At 32.2% G+C, this 17,434-nt stretch overlaps 1 protein-coding gene across 1 annotated transcript; it reads right to left on the bottom strand.

Moving 5' to 3' along the window:
* LOC105166415 (protein CHLORORESPIRATORY REDUCTION 6, chloroplastic) lies at positions 10,378-13,555 on the bottom strand. Its single transcript, XM_011085757.2, has 4 exons — positions 13,310-13,555; positions 13,019-13,150; positions 11,729-11,937; positions 10,378-10,731 (listed from the first exon to the last, which is right to left on the bottom strand). Exons 1-4 carry the CDS (start codon positions 13,506-13,508, stop codon positions 10,543-10,545), a joined length of 729 nt encoding a protein of 242 aa, XP_011084059.1. The 5' UTR covers positions 13,509-13,555; the 3' UTR covers positions 10,378-10,542.

Raw genomic sequence — 17,434 nt, 5'->3', positions numbered from 1 at the left:
CTGTATTTTTTTTAAATATATAATTTTTTATTAATTTAATTAAAATAATATTTTATTATATAAATAATTAAATAATTATTATATAAAATAATATTTTTTATTATTTATAAATATATATATAATATTTCATATATTAGATGTGAGAAAAGGGCAAAAATATAAATAAATAGGTATTATCAGAGCAAATTCGCAGTCAAAGCGCGTGTGATCTAATTTCTGTACAAAGGGAGTTTTTTGAAATTTATTTTATATCACAAAGGGGGTTTTTGATACTTTAATTTTCATAGGAGATTTTTTAAACATTCCTATTATCACATGGGGGTCTCTAGATTTTTTCGTGAAAGTATTGGATATATATACGTACTTCATAATATGTACCGAAGATTAAGGCCTTTAACCACGACCAAAAACCCAAAAGAATTATTTTCAACATTGTAATGACTATTATTTAAATATTATGATAGATCAATACTATTTAATTTAGTTAAAATACAATCGATGCAAGAAATAAAATATAATCACATTTAAAGAATATTTATCATAGTTTTAACTATAGTCAAAATATTAACTATGAGTTTTAACTGTGGCTAATGTTTTGTCTTCGTTTTACAAAAGCAACGGTTAATAGCCCTAGCTAATTAATATGTGACATACTTTTTCACGTTTAACCGTAGTAACTAGTTATTACAAAAAGTAACATTTCTTCTTGTGAATTCAGAGTATATTTGGTTGGGGCGAAAAGTGAGAGTATAAGAGAAGTGAAAATAAAAAACGAATGTATAAGAGATAGTTTGGTGTTTGGTAGAGGGAAGAGATGTAGGGGATGTAAAACTCGATGTATATAAAATCTCTCCCGAGTCTAATTTTGTTTCCATCCAGAATCGGGCATAAAAGTGAAAGTATAAGGCCAAAAGAACAAAAAAGTATATATATAATTTTTGTCCAATTCTTATTTCTTTCCACCGGTAATACCATACATAAGTGTCAGAGAAAAGATAACAAAATTGCTAAAAAAACTGCTGCTTCGAAGTCAACAATGAATATCTTTATTAATTAAAAAATATTATTTTTCTTGTTTGATGAGTATTTCTATTAATAAAGTTTTTAAAGTTTTATATACTATTATATTATTAGTATAATATTATTTTCTAATACAAAATGAAGAGACGAATTATTCAATAAAATTACAAAAATAACGCTTTATTCTCAATCTGTTTCCTTGTACCAAACAGATGGAAGTATTTGAAATTTACTTTCCTTCCAATCCTACCAAACAACTTGTAGGAAAATTATTATTCTTTCTCCCTCATCTCCTTTCACTTCTCTTTTTTCTTTCAATTGAATCAAACAAACCCTCAGGAAAAAGCATATTGAGAAACAAAAAACCATGTTTTTAAGAAGCAATTTAAGTCTATTTGCAACACATTTAGACACAATTTTAAAGATGATATTACAGAGGCTTATAAGTCTAAATTGTACATCCGTTTCTAATTCCAAACGTTTTCTGTATTAACTCGATGGATATAGTACGTCTTATGAAAGGGTATTGATCTATCATAAATTAGCATATGAAAGGTAACTTACAGTGAGATCTTCTGAAATTTGACATAATTAAAAATACTTTTTGTTGTTCACAAAGTTATCAATACCATTGATTTTAACTACCGTCTAACAATGAGCTCAATCCATTAGTCTCCATCAGTTTTGCATCTTGTAAGATAGACACTAGCAACACGAACAAATTTGTGAGCTACCTTGTTGCACGAGTATATAGTTGCATGGAAATAAATATAAGGGATAATTACACTAACCTCCCCTGAGGTTTGGTGTAATTATACATAGATCCCCTGTAGTTTGAAAGCACCCCTAAGGTTTGCTTTCGTCTAACAAAAAAGTTTATCCATTAGACAAAATTAACAAATTTGCTGATATAAAAAAAATCAGAAAAAAAAAAATCCATATCAACCATTAATTGCCTTATTACTGACTTATTGCAGGTCAAATAAATTTTTTTATTACTAAATTACCTTCATACGTGTTAATGCATGTGAGGAGGCATATCTTCATCGTTATAAAGTTAGTTTAGTTCGAAAAAAAATATTTGATTTGCAATAAGTCAGTAATCAATTAATTGAGGGTAACAATCAATTCATTCAATTTGTTTGTTAATATTAACAAATTCAGTGAATTTTAACTAATGGAGAGACTTATTTGTTAGATGGAAGCAAACTTCGAGGGTGCTAAATTTAATTTTTCAAACCACATAAAATTTAAATATAATTACAACAAATCTCGGAGGAAACGAGTGCAATTATCCCTAAATATAATTGGCTTTAGCTAAATAAAAAGAAAAAAAAAAAGTTGCAATGGAGTATATAGATCTGAAATGAAAAAAAATTCCATATTTAATTTTTAAAATATTTAGATTTAGTAAAACAGTAGAAAAATAAGAAATATTCCTTTTCCTTGCTTTATTTTGTTAGGGCTTATAAGTAGTTTTGGTGGAGATTTTTTAATAAAATATTTTTTAAGGAGTAAAATAAAAAGTATAGGGGTATGTGAGAAGGGCATTTTTGTCCTATCAATGCTAAACTATTTTGTTAGGGGTGTTTTTGTTACCATTCATACTTTAGGGATGTAAAATGCATAGTTTAAAGGTGCAAAATGTATTTAAACCTAATAAAAATGGTGCTTACATAAATTCTATTAAAATCAATAAATTGATAAGTACATCGATTTAATTAATAAACTCACATTACAGTGAACTCATTAAATTTGCATCATAATAAACTCACAGTAAGTGAGACACGTCTCATTATAATAAATTACTCACTCACATTAAGTAAGATAAATATTCATACATTTGATGGGAGTCAAACTCATAACCTTAAGCTTATTTATGGGACCTCAACTTTAACAACTAGGCTAAGACATCATTGGTGTATTCTGTTATAAATATAAACATATATTTGTTTTTTGCGACAAAATGAGAAATATTTTTTTTAAAAAAAGAGATAATTATATTTACATCCCCTAACCTATGATTTATTTACACAAATCATCCATTATTTCTAGATAACTACACATACACCTACAAAAAACATCAATATATTTTACACAAGCAATCCCTACTTTTTGAAAAATTATATGAACAATATTAAAAAACGTGAATATTATTACACAAATTTGAACTCAACGAGGAAGATACTTGGATATCATAATTACACGCGGAGACCAGAGAACAATTCAAGTTACTTGGAGCATATGGTGGGACTCAAATGAGGAATGAGTCTATATATATATGTGTGTTATATTGACTGCTGATTGCTGAAAAGTCTCGAGTCAACCATTGAAGGTTCCTTCCACTGTTATTTTTTACTAGTTTGGCACTTGAGGAACATATTCGAAGTATGTTTTCTTTCTAAAGAATTCTAATGGAGTTATTATCGGACTGTTTTATTGATTTTCTTATTCAAGGGTATTATTAAAATTTATAGGCTATTAATTATGGAGTTTATTGGACCTTTTCTATTGATTTTTATTCGAGGGTTTTATTAAATAATATAGACTATATATGTGGAAAAAACACATTTTGCGTCGCACAAATGATCTCTTTTGTGATTTTGATCTATTATTTTTTAACTCATCATATTGTATCCCGATCATAACTCCTTAAAAAATTATAATTTAGTCTCAAATCTTAAATTAGTTAAATTCTGACAGAAACAACACGTGCATGATACAAGTTTTATTACAATTTGAGGGGAATTAAATTAAAGTTGCTTCCGTCGGAAATTTAATGAAAGTAAAGTTTGAGACTAAAGTTATAATATTTTTGGAGTTATGAAATGCAATGTGGTAAGATAAAATGTAATAAAATTAATATCATAAAAAAACTAATTTATAGAACGTAAAATGCATTTTTTCCCCAATATTTGTCCAGTTTTAAGTTTGTTTTACTTTAAGAATTTACTTATGATGAAAGTTGGGAAACAAGTTCTGGAAATGTGTGATGACAAAAATATGTTAGTTATAATTCATGTAGTGGACCAATTTATGTGAGAGTTTGAAATAAGAATATGTATATATGTTTGGTTCATATGTTAAATGGTTTGGAGAAATATTATTCAAAAATAAAATATTTGGATTTTACATCTTATGAAGTACATAAAGTAATTGAAAATGAACTTATTATAATATTTTCTGAAATGAGGGTCTACTTTATAGTCTGAAAATAGGAGTAATATATAGCCGGAATGATTGAAAACAAATGAAAATTAGGCAAAACATGTGGGGGGGAATTGGTTGGAAGTAGTGTTTGACCTAATGTTGATGAATGATATTAGTGTTGTCTAATTTGTGAATTTAAAATCACTTTTTTCTTTCTGGGGTAGTTAATCTACTAATTTTAGTCCTATAACTAAGTGGTATTTTTTTTTTCTACGAATTGATTTTTTTATTTAGTCTTATAATTTTATTGTTTTGATAATTTTAGTCATTTTTTTTTTATCAATGTTTTGATAATTTTAGTCATTTTTTTTTTATCAATTTGGTCGAAAAATTGCATGTAATTTTTGGATGACCTAACGAAGATGCAGCAGGAAAGAAAAGGCCAATGAGCAGTGAATGAGAGGTCAGGCCTGGTGAAACCAAGATATAGCAATCGACCAACCAACTTTCGATAAGATTCAAAATTAGATAAGGGATGAGTAGAGTGAGCTGATAGCTTGATACCCAAAGGAAGAGGCATGGAAGCCACCTTAGTAGAAGAAAGCACAGTATCCAAAATAATATCTCGAATGTACTTGTGCTGGGTAACATAAGTGCCTGCAGTGGAACGAGCAATCTTGAGCCCAAGAAAATATTTCGCAGGGACCTAAGTCCTTAACGGTGAAGGCTTCATCCAAGAACAACTTGGTGTGCTGAATGGCCTCCTCAAAAGGACCAGTTAAGACGACATCGTCTACATAGGCAAGCAGAATTAGTGGACTTGCAAAAGAATGCTTAACAAACAAACAAAAATCATGAGATGATTGAGAAAAGCCATAGCGAAGAAGGGTAGCAGTAAGTTTGAGATTCCACTGTCTGGAGGCATGTTTCAAGCCACATAGAGACCTATTTAATCTACAGACCTTTCCAGGAGGAACACGATAACCATCAGGTGCCTTCATGTAAATAACCTCATCAAGAAAACCACGAAGGAAGGCATTGTTGATGTCGACCTAGTGAAGAGGCCAAGAGCAACTGGAAGCTATGGCCAACAAAAGAAGCACTCTGACTACCTTGGCCATAGGGGAAAAGCGATCAATGTAGTCAATTCCCTCAACCGGACTGTATTACTTTGCCACGAGTAGAGCCTTATATCAATCAACAGTACCATTAGGCTTTAACTTCACCTTAAACTCCCACTTACTGTCAATAGCATGCTTATCAAGTGGGAGGTCCACAATCTCCCAAGTATCGTTTTTCTCCAAGGCTTCAAGTTCATCCTTCATGGACTGCTCCCACTCCAATTTGTATTGAGCCTGCAAGTAAGTTTTGGGTTCTTGCACAATAGACAAAGCAACCATAAAATCAATATGTAAAGGTAAGATCATGAGGAAAATAGAGGGATCAGTGGAAGAGAACTGGCAGTGATAGTCATTCAACCAGCTGGGAGGTTTAGTGGCTTTGTGTGACCTGCGAAGAGGAACAGGCATACACTGAGGAAAAGAGATAGCAGGACCAGGATCAAGTGAAGAGGGAGCAGTAGGACTACCAAAAACTGGAGGATCATCACAAGGAGTAGTGAAGGAGTCAATGATGGGAGTAAGCATAGGATCAGAAAAAGAAGTAGAGTGACCAGATGATAGATATGGAAATCTATGTTCATGTAAAACAACATCACATGAGATAATAACAACATGATGATCAAGTTCATAGAGTTTGTACCCCTTCTGCCTTGGAACATATCCAATAAAAATGCATCTAAAAGCCCTTTGATCAAACTTGTTTTTGTGAGCAAGGACATTTGAAAAAAAACAAAGACAACCAAATATTTTTAAATTGTCATAGGATGGAGGTCCAGTTAAGAGAAAGTGTAGGTAGTCTGTTGATTATGTGAGTGGATGTAAGGATGGATTTTGCCCAAAATAAGTAGTTCCGACAAACAAGGCTAGTAAAATCTGAGCCATTATCAGTACGCCTGATTTTAATATTGGCAAAAAATTGAGTACAGGTTTTGGCAAAGAAGGATGAAAGCAAGTTAACTGTTTGAGATTTCTGTTGCATTAAAAAGGTCCAAATTGTTTTAGAGTAATCATCAACAATGGTTAGGAGAAACTTGTTTGTATGGACTCCAAATGTCAACATGTATTAGCTCAAAAATGTGAGAGGAACAAGAATTACTCAAGGGAAATGTTCCGCTTCTCTGTTTTGCTAAGGGGCAGATAGAACACATATGGCTATCCATATCATTTGGCACCTTTATTAGAGGAATGTCTTTAAGTACTAAGGAGCTAGAGTGTTCTAGCCATTTATGCCATAAAGTGTACATATCTTGAGTAGCAAAAAAATAGGCAGTAGAAACACAAGGTTTCTCCAATAGAGGTTTGGAAACAAAGGAAGTTGCATCTAAGACATAAAGTTTCCCTAATTGTGTTACTAGAGTTAGAATGCTTTTAGTCTTCAGGTCCAGCAAAAGGCATAAAGAAGTGAGAAAGATGAAGCTGACGAAGTGAGATTTGCACAATTGAGATACAAACAACAAGTTGTACTTAAAGCTGAGAAGAAGGAGGACATGTGATAATGTGAGCCCCTGTGTGAGAGGAATGTCACCAACTTTGGTGGCAGATTTAATGTTGCCATCAGGCAGGAGGACATTAACAGGGTATTTTTCAAGGAATGTAAGGATGCAAACATGTTCTTATCACCACACATATGATTCGAAGTCCCTGTGTCTACAATCCAAGATCCCGAACTTAAAAAACGTGAGGCTAAATTTTGAGTCATACCTGCCACTTCATCTGCCTGGGCAAAATGAACTTTCACTGGATCCATGACTGCTTTGCTCTGAATAAGCTGTAAAGCTTTAATCAAATCATCAACTGAGACACTTCTTCCTCCTCCTCTTGCAGCAGCAACATTCGTAAGGTTCTGCTGGTCGAGTCGTGCACAGCATAGGCCTTTCCACTGTATGCGTTCTTTTTCCTCTACTCAGTTAGATACCTGTACCAATTAGGGATACCATGGAGTTTGAAGCAAGACTCCCTATTATGCCCAGACTTGTTGCAATGACTGCAGAATAATTGATTCTTATCTGTTGTACCTTTGCGTCTCATGAAATTCTTAGGTCCAGAGACCTCTCTTTGTTCAGGACCTCATCCCATCATAGCTGAATCCCCACCATCCAGGAATCCCAAATTCACCTGACATTGCCTTTCAACTCTAAGAACCATTGAATATGTCTTATTTACATGTGGTAATGGATCAAGGACTAAAATCTAATGGTGTATATTATCATAAGATTCATTCAACCCCATAAGGAATTATATCAACTGACTCGCTTCAATTTGATCAATTTTTGTTCTGTTACAACCACATGTACAGTTTCTGCATGTGCACATTGCAGGTGGTATCAAATATGTCAGTTCATCCCACAGTTGCTTTAAGTTTGAATAGTAAGCTGTGATACTGAGATTACCTTGAGTAATGGAACTAATTTTGCGTTGAATATTATACAGTAAATGGGCCATCACATTCGCCATAGCGTGCTTCAAGTTCCAGCCACAATGTCTTGCAGAGTTTGGATAAAGGTAAGCATTGACAATATCCTTTGAGATGGCATTGAGTATCCAAGTTCGCACCATTGAGTCAAAGATCCTCCATTGTCGATACTCTGCAGATCCTTCCAGAGACTTTCCACAGGATCCATCTATATAACCAATCTTGTCCTGTCCTTCTAGCGCAATACGCATAGATCTACTACAAGATAACCAGTTACTTCCATTTAGTGGTGCTGAAATCATCACCATCGCAGGGTGATTAAGGACTGGTGTTCGCATAGTTATAGCCTCATTGCCAACATTGGTGCCGACACCAGTTAGATCAGGTCCAAATATCGAGGAATTAGCCATCGCGAAGGAAATTTAATTATGTACAATTGTGAGTGAATACAGAGACCATCAGGATGGTGGCTCTGATGCCATGAAGAATCCAGAAAATATCATTGCGAGATGAAGAGTTAGAGAAGCAAATTAACAGCGTATGCACAGTGGAAGGGGGATTCTTGCATTTCTGTGGAAGATAGATAAATAGTATATTGAGTATCTTGAAGACTGCCTTTAAATAAGCTCTGTACACGTGAGGAAAAGGAAAACAAACTAACTATTCCTAACTAACTCAACAACTAAGCTGCTGACTCATATGCCACCTGTACTAACTAATAAAATCGTAAGCAAGAGGAAAGAAAAGCAAATGCGACTTCAGTTCCCTGTCTGAGCATCGTCTTCAACCTCCGGAACTAAAGGAGGTGCGGCGGAACACTTCAACAGTATGTATCACACTTTAATTTATTTCGACGTTTTGTGGGTGCAACTTATTGTGTTGTTCAGCGGGCATTTACAATTACTAAGCTTGCTTGCAATTTCAAGTACCTTTTTTCGTGATAAATTTTATGTTGTTCATCGGGTATGTTAAACATTGTTATGAAACTCACCTTTTCTTTCATCATTGAGAAATTAGAGATAGTCCATATGTGTTTTCTGTTAGATTATGTTATGTTCTAATTCTTGCATATAAAAACAAAGCATTCAATGAGCACTTTAAGATGAGATTATTGTTATTCTGATGCAAGGATTGACTTTGTATAGCTTTTTGAATATTTTATTTCTTTTTTCATCATGGAAAAATACATGTCTAGTTGAACGTGGTCTTATTCTTGATGTATAAGAATTTTAAAATTATCTTAATATTTGCATTGATTGGGTGACCCATGTTTTTGGATTGCAAGGCCAAATTTGATTTTACCAATTCATATATGTGGTTGGAGTCCTACAAATGCCTCATTGGAGAAACATGTTTCTTTGATTTGTGATGTAAGTAACCAGCTCCAATTCCATTGGTTTAGCTAATTTTTTCTTACATATCACTTAAGAAACTCATATTCAGACAATTTGGACAACTTGGTGGATGCAATTCTACGAATCCGCAACTAGCCTTTAGATGTTGGACCACTTGGTGGATGCAATTTAGTGCTGGAACATCATGGATCGGAGAGCCTATTGCATGGGTGGCCGTCTAGCAACAACCCACGATATTAGAGACTAAGTTAATATCTGTATGAACATTTAGGGCCTCGATCTCCATATGGGTATGGTCCTTCCATCTACTGTTTCATGACCTTAGTTTAGGCATGAAATTGGGTATTAGTTCTCATTTTGGATTAGACATCAATACTTTAATACTTGAGACTGCGTTTTGCTCCATTGCTCCACATAGGAAATCATTTCCTATTCGACCAACTGCTATGGCCATAGGTTCAGAAAGCGTAAACAAGTCTCCAATTGCATAGGGTATACCATTGTCACATACTGATAGGGGATGGATCCTCTTCTTGAAATCCACTGTCCTCACTACACATTATGACTGCACTAGACAAGATTTATAATGATATATCCGTGACACAATCACCTTCACCAAATCCAAGATACAACCATTGTGTGCACGTGACTTCTATGGTTCCTCAGGTATGAAATTGCAACAAGCCCATTGCAAAATCCATCAGAATGTGTAAAGGCTGTCACATGTCACAAAGTTTTCGTTTCAAATTCATTTTTTCTGTAGCGCGCCCACGTCAATTCACTATCAACACTTTAACAAAAAAAGCTCCAAAGAAACAAAAATTTAGAAAATGTAAAATATATAATATTAAAATGAGAATCCGTAATCAATGGAAACCAATATTAAATAGGACTTTAGTTATGAAATGAAAAATGATATTTTTCCTATGCTCTGTATTTGAGGAGTACACAAAAAGCTTCCCAAAACAATTTGTTTCTTACCAACTATTTTTTCAAATTTATAAGATCGAGGCCTTAAAACTTGGGCTTGGGATCCTCTACTCCGAAATAGTGCTGCATCTTCTATTGTACATGTGGACAAATAATGTTGATGAGAGATTTGGGGAAGAATGGAACCGGTGGGTAGGAGAGAGAAAGAGGAGATATTGATGCAAATAAAAAAAATGACGAGAGAGACAAAATATTAGAAGAAGACAAGATAAAAGGATTAAATATAAAATGTATTTCCAACATAAAACATATTCAAATCATCAAACTAGTAAATACGGCACATTTTAGGTATGTACATAATTTTTATAAAAGATTTAGAATAAAATACTTTTTAAAGTTATAATATTTAGAATAGAATAGGATCTTCCCCTCATCAACATTATTTGTCCACGTGTCATCAATGTAGAGGTGCAATAAAAGATATAGCACTATCCGGGAGTTGCAATGACTACTACATGAGAATGAGAGAATTGCATTAATATTTGGGAATGGGCTACTTGTCGACCAAATCAAAGAGATCATCTCCAATTCCAAATCCAAGCATCCTGGCCATGTCTTTAGCCTTCAATCTGGGCATTGGAACGTCATGCTTCTTCAACCATGAGTACACCACAAACACTTTCTGTACCACGAACAACTCCAGCGCTTCCGGGTTAAACACAACTCCCATTCTCATACTCATCTGTTCAAATTCACATTACCAATTCAGGGAGTGCGTAAACACGGCTTCGTCTCTTATAAGCATTCAAAACATCTTATGAAATGCCGAAAAGTCTCTTATAAAGAGTTTCCGACTTATTTTTACATTTTAACAAACTTTTTTTTATTTTGATCACAGTAATTATACAGTTGTCGTTGTTAAAATTGTATAAATTTCGTAATGTTATTTTACCTTAACTTTCTAAAATCTTATTTTTAATGTAGAAACTAACATAATTTATAAAGTTTAAGAATATCCTAGATGTTTTAATTAGGGTTTCATACAATTTACCCCCTGTGATGTTGCAAATGAGCAAATCACCCCTATAAAAAAAAGAGCAATTTATCTCCCTGTATTTTTCAAAATGAAGCAATTTACCTCCGTAGACAGGGAGGTAAAATTAATGCTTCATTTCAAGAAACACATGGGAATAAATTGCTGCATTTTAAAAAACACAGAGGTAAAATTGTTGTTTTGTTTTCATCATATATAAGGGGGATAACTTGCTTTTTTGTAATATGACAGGAGAGTTCCTTGCATTTTTTCTGTTTTAATTAACCCTAAAGAAACGACTTTTCGTTATGGTTAATTAGCATGGTTAAAAAGTAAAAACATGCGAGTACGTAATTAATTAACCAAAGTTGTGCAACTAATATTAGCCGTTGTTTCTGCATATGAGGCCAAAATATTTGTTAAAACTGTAAACCATAGCAAATATTTTGGGTATAAGTAAAAATCCATTGCAAATATTGATTAATTTGTAACTGAAACTTATTTTCCTTTCTATTTCGTTTGACATTAATAAATAATATTGTTTCACCGTAATTTTTAAAACATAATAATTTATAATATAAAAAATAATTTATTTTTTTATAATATAAATAAATTTAGCCAAACACCCTCTAACGACCCTCATTCAAAATCCCTAAGTAGCGCCCATTGAATGAAGAAATACTGACGAAATAATAGTTTTGGATACCTGGTGAGGTACCAGCATCGCTGCATAACGTGCAAGCTCCCCTGCTCGCCAGTCCAACAGGACAGGCAGCCATGGATACGCTGCATCCAGTCTAACAAACCACAGTCTTATATCAGGGAATTCTGATAGTTCTCGTGGATCATGCTCGTCTTCCCTTGTGTAGTTGATCGTAAATCCAATCGTACGGTCAAGAAACTCCTGCGGTTTGGCTGCAAAACAACGCATCAACCGTTAAACAGCTTGGTCTATATACTCTTATCATGTAACACACACATTAATGACAAAAAGTATGACCACTGTATTTATCCAAACATTGTGGATACTTTTCTATTTCGATCTTTTATTGGGGTGGACGGTGTCTGGCGTAAGTGACAAAATAGGAAAAATTGCAATTTCAACCCACAATTTATACTGTTTGTGATTTTGATTCTATTGTTTTACTTTTCACCACATTTAGTCCCATAAATATCAAAACAATCGTAATTTACGTCCCACTCATATTTTCCGTTAAATTCTTGATGGAAGGATGCACGTGCTCCGTTAACTTAACCAATATTTGACTGCAATAGTATGAAAAATTATACTTTACGTCCCACAACTTATATCTTTTGCGATTTTGGTCTCATTGTAGTGTAAGTTGTGGGACGTAAAATAAAGTTTTTCACACTATTGCAGTCAAATTTTGGTTAAGTTAATGGAGCATGTGCATCCTTCCGTCAAGAATCTAACGGAAAATGTATGTGGCACGTAAATTGTAATTTTTTTTTACACTTATGGAACTAAATATGGTGAGGGGCAAAATAGTAGGACCAAAATCACAAATGATGCAAGTTGTGGGATGTAAACTATAATTTTTCCTAACAAAATATTAATAATAATTAATTTGGAACTACACAAACAATTTATATCATTTGCAAACTTACAAGTTCAACCTTGAGGTTGTAGTTGTAATTATAAGTAAACTCATATTCAATCGTGAATTTTATACAAACAATCCATCATGAGAGTGTACATGCATTCTTACAAAGAGAATGGAGTAATTGTTTAATTAGGCATAATCTCAGGGGATATCCACGTAATTCACTTTAATTAATTTAAAAGAGTTTTGTTAAAATTTTTAAAACAAAGTTGAGATCTCCATCATTTTTCTTAAAAGAAAAGAAACTCAAAGTCCTAACATCCTAGTTTTAAAATGTTGATCTTCGAAAAAGTTTATTAAACATTTTGTAATATTATGTAAGCTTTCAGGCATTTTGTAATAAATTTACCCAAACACGATCGAAACCCTACCGGAGTCAGGTGAGGTTATGCCGGTCGCATTACGAAACGGGGACAAATCCAAGCGAGTAATGATATCGTTGTCGATAACCACTTCACAGCGGCCTTCCGTAGGAGGCATTGGCGGAGGTGCTTCCGGTGCATCTGTCGCAAATAAAAACAAACAAATCGAATTGAAACGAGCTCGAATTCTCATATATAGTTGAAAGTCAAATTCTTGGAAGATTAAGACCAGAACTACTCGGCGCCTAAGAAGCTGCTGCATATGTATGACTTGTAAGAAAGTGATGGTGATAGAAGTACCTTCATCGTAGAGAGAGAGGTCCAAGTTCCCCGACGGGTTGAACGACACTGGAACAGCAACAGGGCGTTGGGATTGTATGGAGTGAAGTTGTGTGGATGGAAAGTGGGAGGATTTGGGGTGAAGCCATGGAGATGAAGAGGGGGTGGTGGGCTGTTTGAGCGGACAAGAAAGTGGATAAAGAGGTCTTATGGAAGCCATTTGCGTGGTAATGAAGAGGTCCCCTTTGTCTCTGAGTCAGTTTTGGTTCCAAGTATCATTTTACATATAATTTGACAAGCTCCAAAAGGCCCATGCTGGATAACACACTAGAAAAACATTTTCTATTGTTTATATTTAATTTTAATGACTGTGGACTAATAGTTATAATAAATTAGTGTGTGTGGCACACTAAAATTTGTGTGCAATTAATTTAAAATATCAAATATAATTATTATATTCTCAAGGATAAAATGTGATTTTAGTCCCCTTCAACAAGGACAGAATGTGTTTTGGTACCATAACTATGGCAGGTTACGCTTTTAGTCCCGTAAAACTCAAAATTACGTCTTTTAAATTTCAAAAAATGTGATTTTGGGCCTTTTTAGTTCCAAAATTACAACATCTTTTTAATCTCAAACAATGTTTTTTAATCCTAAAATCACAATATACGTGGCTTTTTAGGACTAAAAATACGTGATTATTAATTTTATGGGACTAAAAGCAACAGCTATCATAGTTGTTGTACCAAAACAAATTCTACCCTTTTTGAACGACTAAAAATGCATTTTGCCCCATTTTCAAATTATATATTTTAGTTAAATAAATAAAAAATATTAAAAAAATAGAGGTTGTGAGTAGTTATTTAGAGAAAAGTGGGAGAAGAAAATACATTAAGTTGAGAGGGAGAAAGGAGATTGATGAAATGGTTCAAATTTTAGTGGATCTTAATGTGATTAGGTCAAATATTAGAAGATGACATTCTAATTATTCCTAATTTTTGCAAAAGTACGTTTCGGATCTCATCTTGAGGATGGATTGAAATAAATCTCATAACAAAAGAGAAATTTCATCCAACAACCAAATAATGGTAAAAAAAAAAACCCTCATAGTCAGAAATATGTATGTGTTATGATTACGGTAATTTCATAGCAATGAAAAAAAATATAAAAGTAGAATTTAAGGTGCACAGTGCATTGGATCGATTCAACTCAAAATAAAATAATTTGAAAAAGTTCGGGACAAGATCGACCCAATGCTATTTATGATCAGTTTAATATAATCTTGGGCTGTTAAATAGGCTGTAATTGGGCTCATTTTTAAATTCAAACCTGACGAAACTTAATCCCGGACCAAGATGAAATTAGAAAATGGGCTTGTTTTGTATTTTTTATTTGGGCTGACCCAGACCATGTCATCTGAGGTCCAAACCACTCAAATAATAAGTTAAAAAAAAAAAATAAAAGATGGTCCTGTCTGGGGTCAGCCCAAATAAAAAGAGAATTGACATTATTTTTTATTATTTCCAACAAAATCTCTTTATTTCCAACAAATAAAAAGTCAATCTCGATAATTGATTTTCAAGATTTCATCAATTGTTGGATAAGATTGTTCTTTAATCTTATAAATATTTGATTATTTGGTCTGTTATAAATTAAATTCAAAAAATTATAATTAAAACTTTATAACTAGAAAATAAAAGAGTTAAAATTGCATGATTTATTAACAAGCTTATAATAAAAAACTTAGAAAATAAAAAACTTAAAATAAACTTTGAAAAACAAAATAAACAAAGAGCAATAAATGTACTCAAAATTCAAAAGTAAAACAATTCTATTTTTTTTTTTTTATCAATTTACTATTTCAATTTAATAAAATTTTGCACTTTGCCATTTATAACTATTTTTCAATCAAGTTTTTTATTGAAAAACATCACATGTAGTGCACATGTGACACTTAAGCGTTATGTGATGTGATATTTTTACATATTCATAGCATGTGATATTTTTCGATAAAATAATCAACAAAAGGACGGTCATATATGACAAAGTGTATTTCGCAAAGTTGAGATGACAAGTTGACACAAAAAAAAAAAAGAGATTCAATACCAAAATATAAAAACGGATATAATTGAAATGGGAAAATATAACTTCCTCAAAAGTAAAATATAAACTATTGTGCACTAATAAAACCAACAAAGAAAACAAAAACATGAGGCCCAGCTAGCTTACCTACTAGCCTGGCCTTCTTGACGTAGATCAAGACGAAGAGTTCTTGGACTATTGTGTTGGGCTGGCTCTAGATAGTGATACCTAGGACGGCCCGATTCGTCCAAGTCCCAACTAGACCACAATTGAATCGGCCCGCTATTTTAATTGAGCTAATATAGTGACAACAATTAATAATTGTCACTATATTATGTTTTCACTGTAAATGTATAATTAATAATTGTATACACTATTTTTTGTCACTTAATATATATTTTTAGTGATAATTTTAAATTTGTCACTTATTTGTTTGTCATTAATATCATATTTTCTTGTAGTGTTTATTTATTTTTGCAAAAATTTCAGCTATGAGTTCTGCGACGCAAATTTTAGCACGAACTTTTCAAAATTCTTGCAATATGAAAACTCATTTTCAAATTTTAACAATGAAATATTTCATTTTAATTTAAAAATTAGAAAAACTTAAAATTTATCCGTTGCTAAATTCATTGCTGATCACCAATAAATTTGCTCTCATTTTTAATTATCGTAGCTATCGAGCGATTTTCTTGCAGTGAAATTTAAATGGATTAATACCTAAATTAAACCAAGTATCACCGTAAGGGTTAGTTCAATGGATAATTAATGTATCCTAATATTATTTTCACCCTCTTTTGATCAGTGTATGAAATTTCATGTTTAATAAATTAATCCATTTCATGGAAATTTAATCAAGTCCTAATCTTTTGATGTGAAAATTTACCTTTCAGTTTTTTTCTTGCATGAAAACTTGTCACATTCACAAGCAAAACAGCACTTTGGCTTCAAAACAGTTTCTAGAAGTTCATTTAAAATCGAGCAAAGGGTTCAACTTGATCTTGAAAGATGTAGAACAAATGTTCTACTCAGCCATACCCTTAACTTATATTGAGTGTTTATTTGGTTGGGGTGAAAAAGTAGGCGTATAAGAAAAATAAAAGTAAAAGATGATGTATAAGAAAAAGTTTGATGTTTGTTTACGGAGAATTGATGGAGAGGATGTAAAATTAGATGTATAACCCTTTCGTTGTCTAATTTTGTTTTCGTTCAAAATCTGGAGAAAAAATAAAGATATAAGGCCAAAATGAGGGGTGAAAAAGTATATATTTTATTTGGGTAAATTACAACAAGCTCCTCTTAGGTTTGGCATAATTACAAATATTCTCTTATTGTTTAAAAAATTATAAATACCACCTGATGTTTGATAAAATTATATGATCCTTGAATGGGTTTATAGAATTGGGAACTTTCTCCTTGCTATATTTTTTTTAAAAAAATTCAAAAGTTTGTAAAAAAATTTGACGGGTGGATGAAAATTTGTGAAAAATTATAAAAAAAAATTATTCACTTAGTCCATAAAAAAATTTGCAAAATTTTAAAAATAAATAAAATTATAACTCATAGTCTACAAGGGCATTTTGGTCAGTTCACCACAAAAAGAAAATTATGGACTCTAATGAAAACTAATGGATTGAGTTAATTATTAGACAGTCATTAAAATCAAAGGCGTATATATAACTTTTCAAACAATAAGGGGACATTCGTAATTATTCATAATTTTATTTTTATTTACTCTATTGCTCGTACATATAATTTTTTTCATTTTTTTTCCTTTTTCCTCAAATAATACTCAGTACATAATCTTTGAGAAAACATAACCATATAAAAAATATTCTTGTTCTTGTTGATGAATATTTTTTATAAATAAATTTTGTTATTTAGCAACTTAAAATTATTTTAATATAATATAAACTTTTTATTTTCTAATACAAAATAAAAATAAATGGTTAATGAGTAGAAATTTCAAAATTAGTCATTTCTTAATCAATTTTCCTTGTACTAACTAGAAAAAGTATTTGAAATTTACTTTCCTTTCAATTATATCAAAGAATTTAAAGAAAA

The sequence above is a fragment of the Sesamum indicum genome, linkage group LG7, assembly GCF_000512975.1.
Source record: "Sesamum indicum cultivar Zhongzhi No. 13 linkage group LG7, S_indicum_v1.0, whole genome shotgun sequence".
In the NCBI taxonomy this organism is placed as follows: Eukaryota; Viridiplantae; Streptophyta; class Magnoliopsida; order Lamiales; family Pedaliaceae; genus Sesamum; species Sesamum indicum.
Note: the sequence above shows the minus strand (reverse complement) of the source record. Positions and strands in the feature narration are given on the sequence as shown.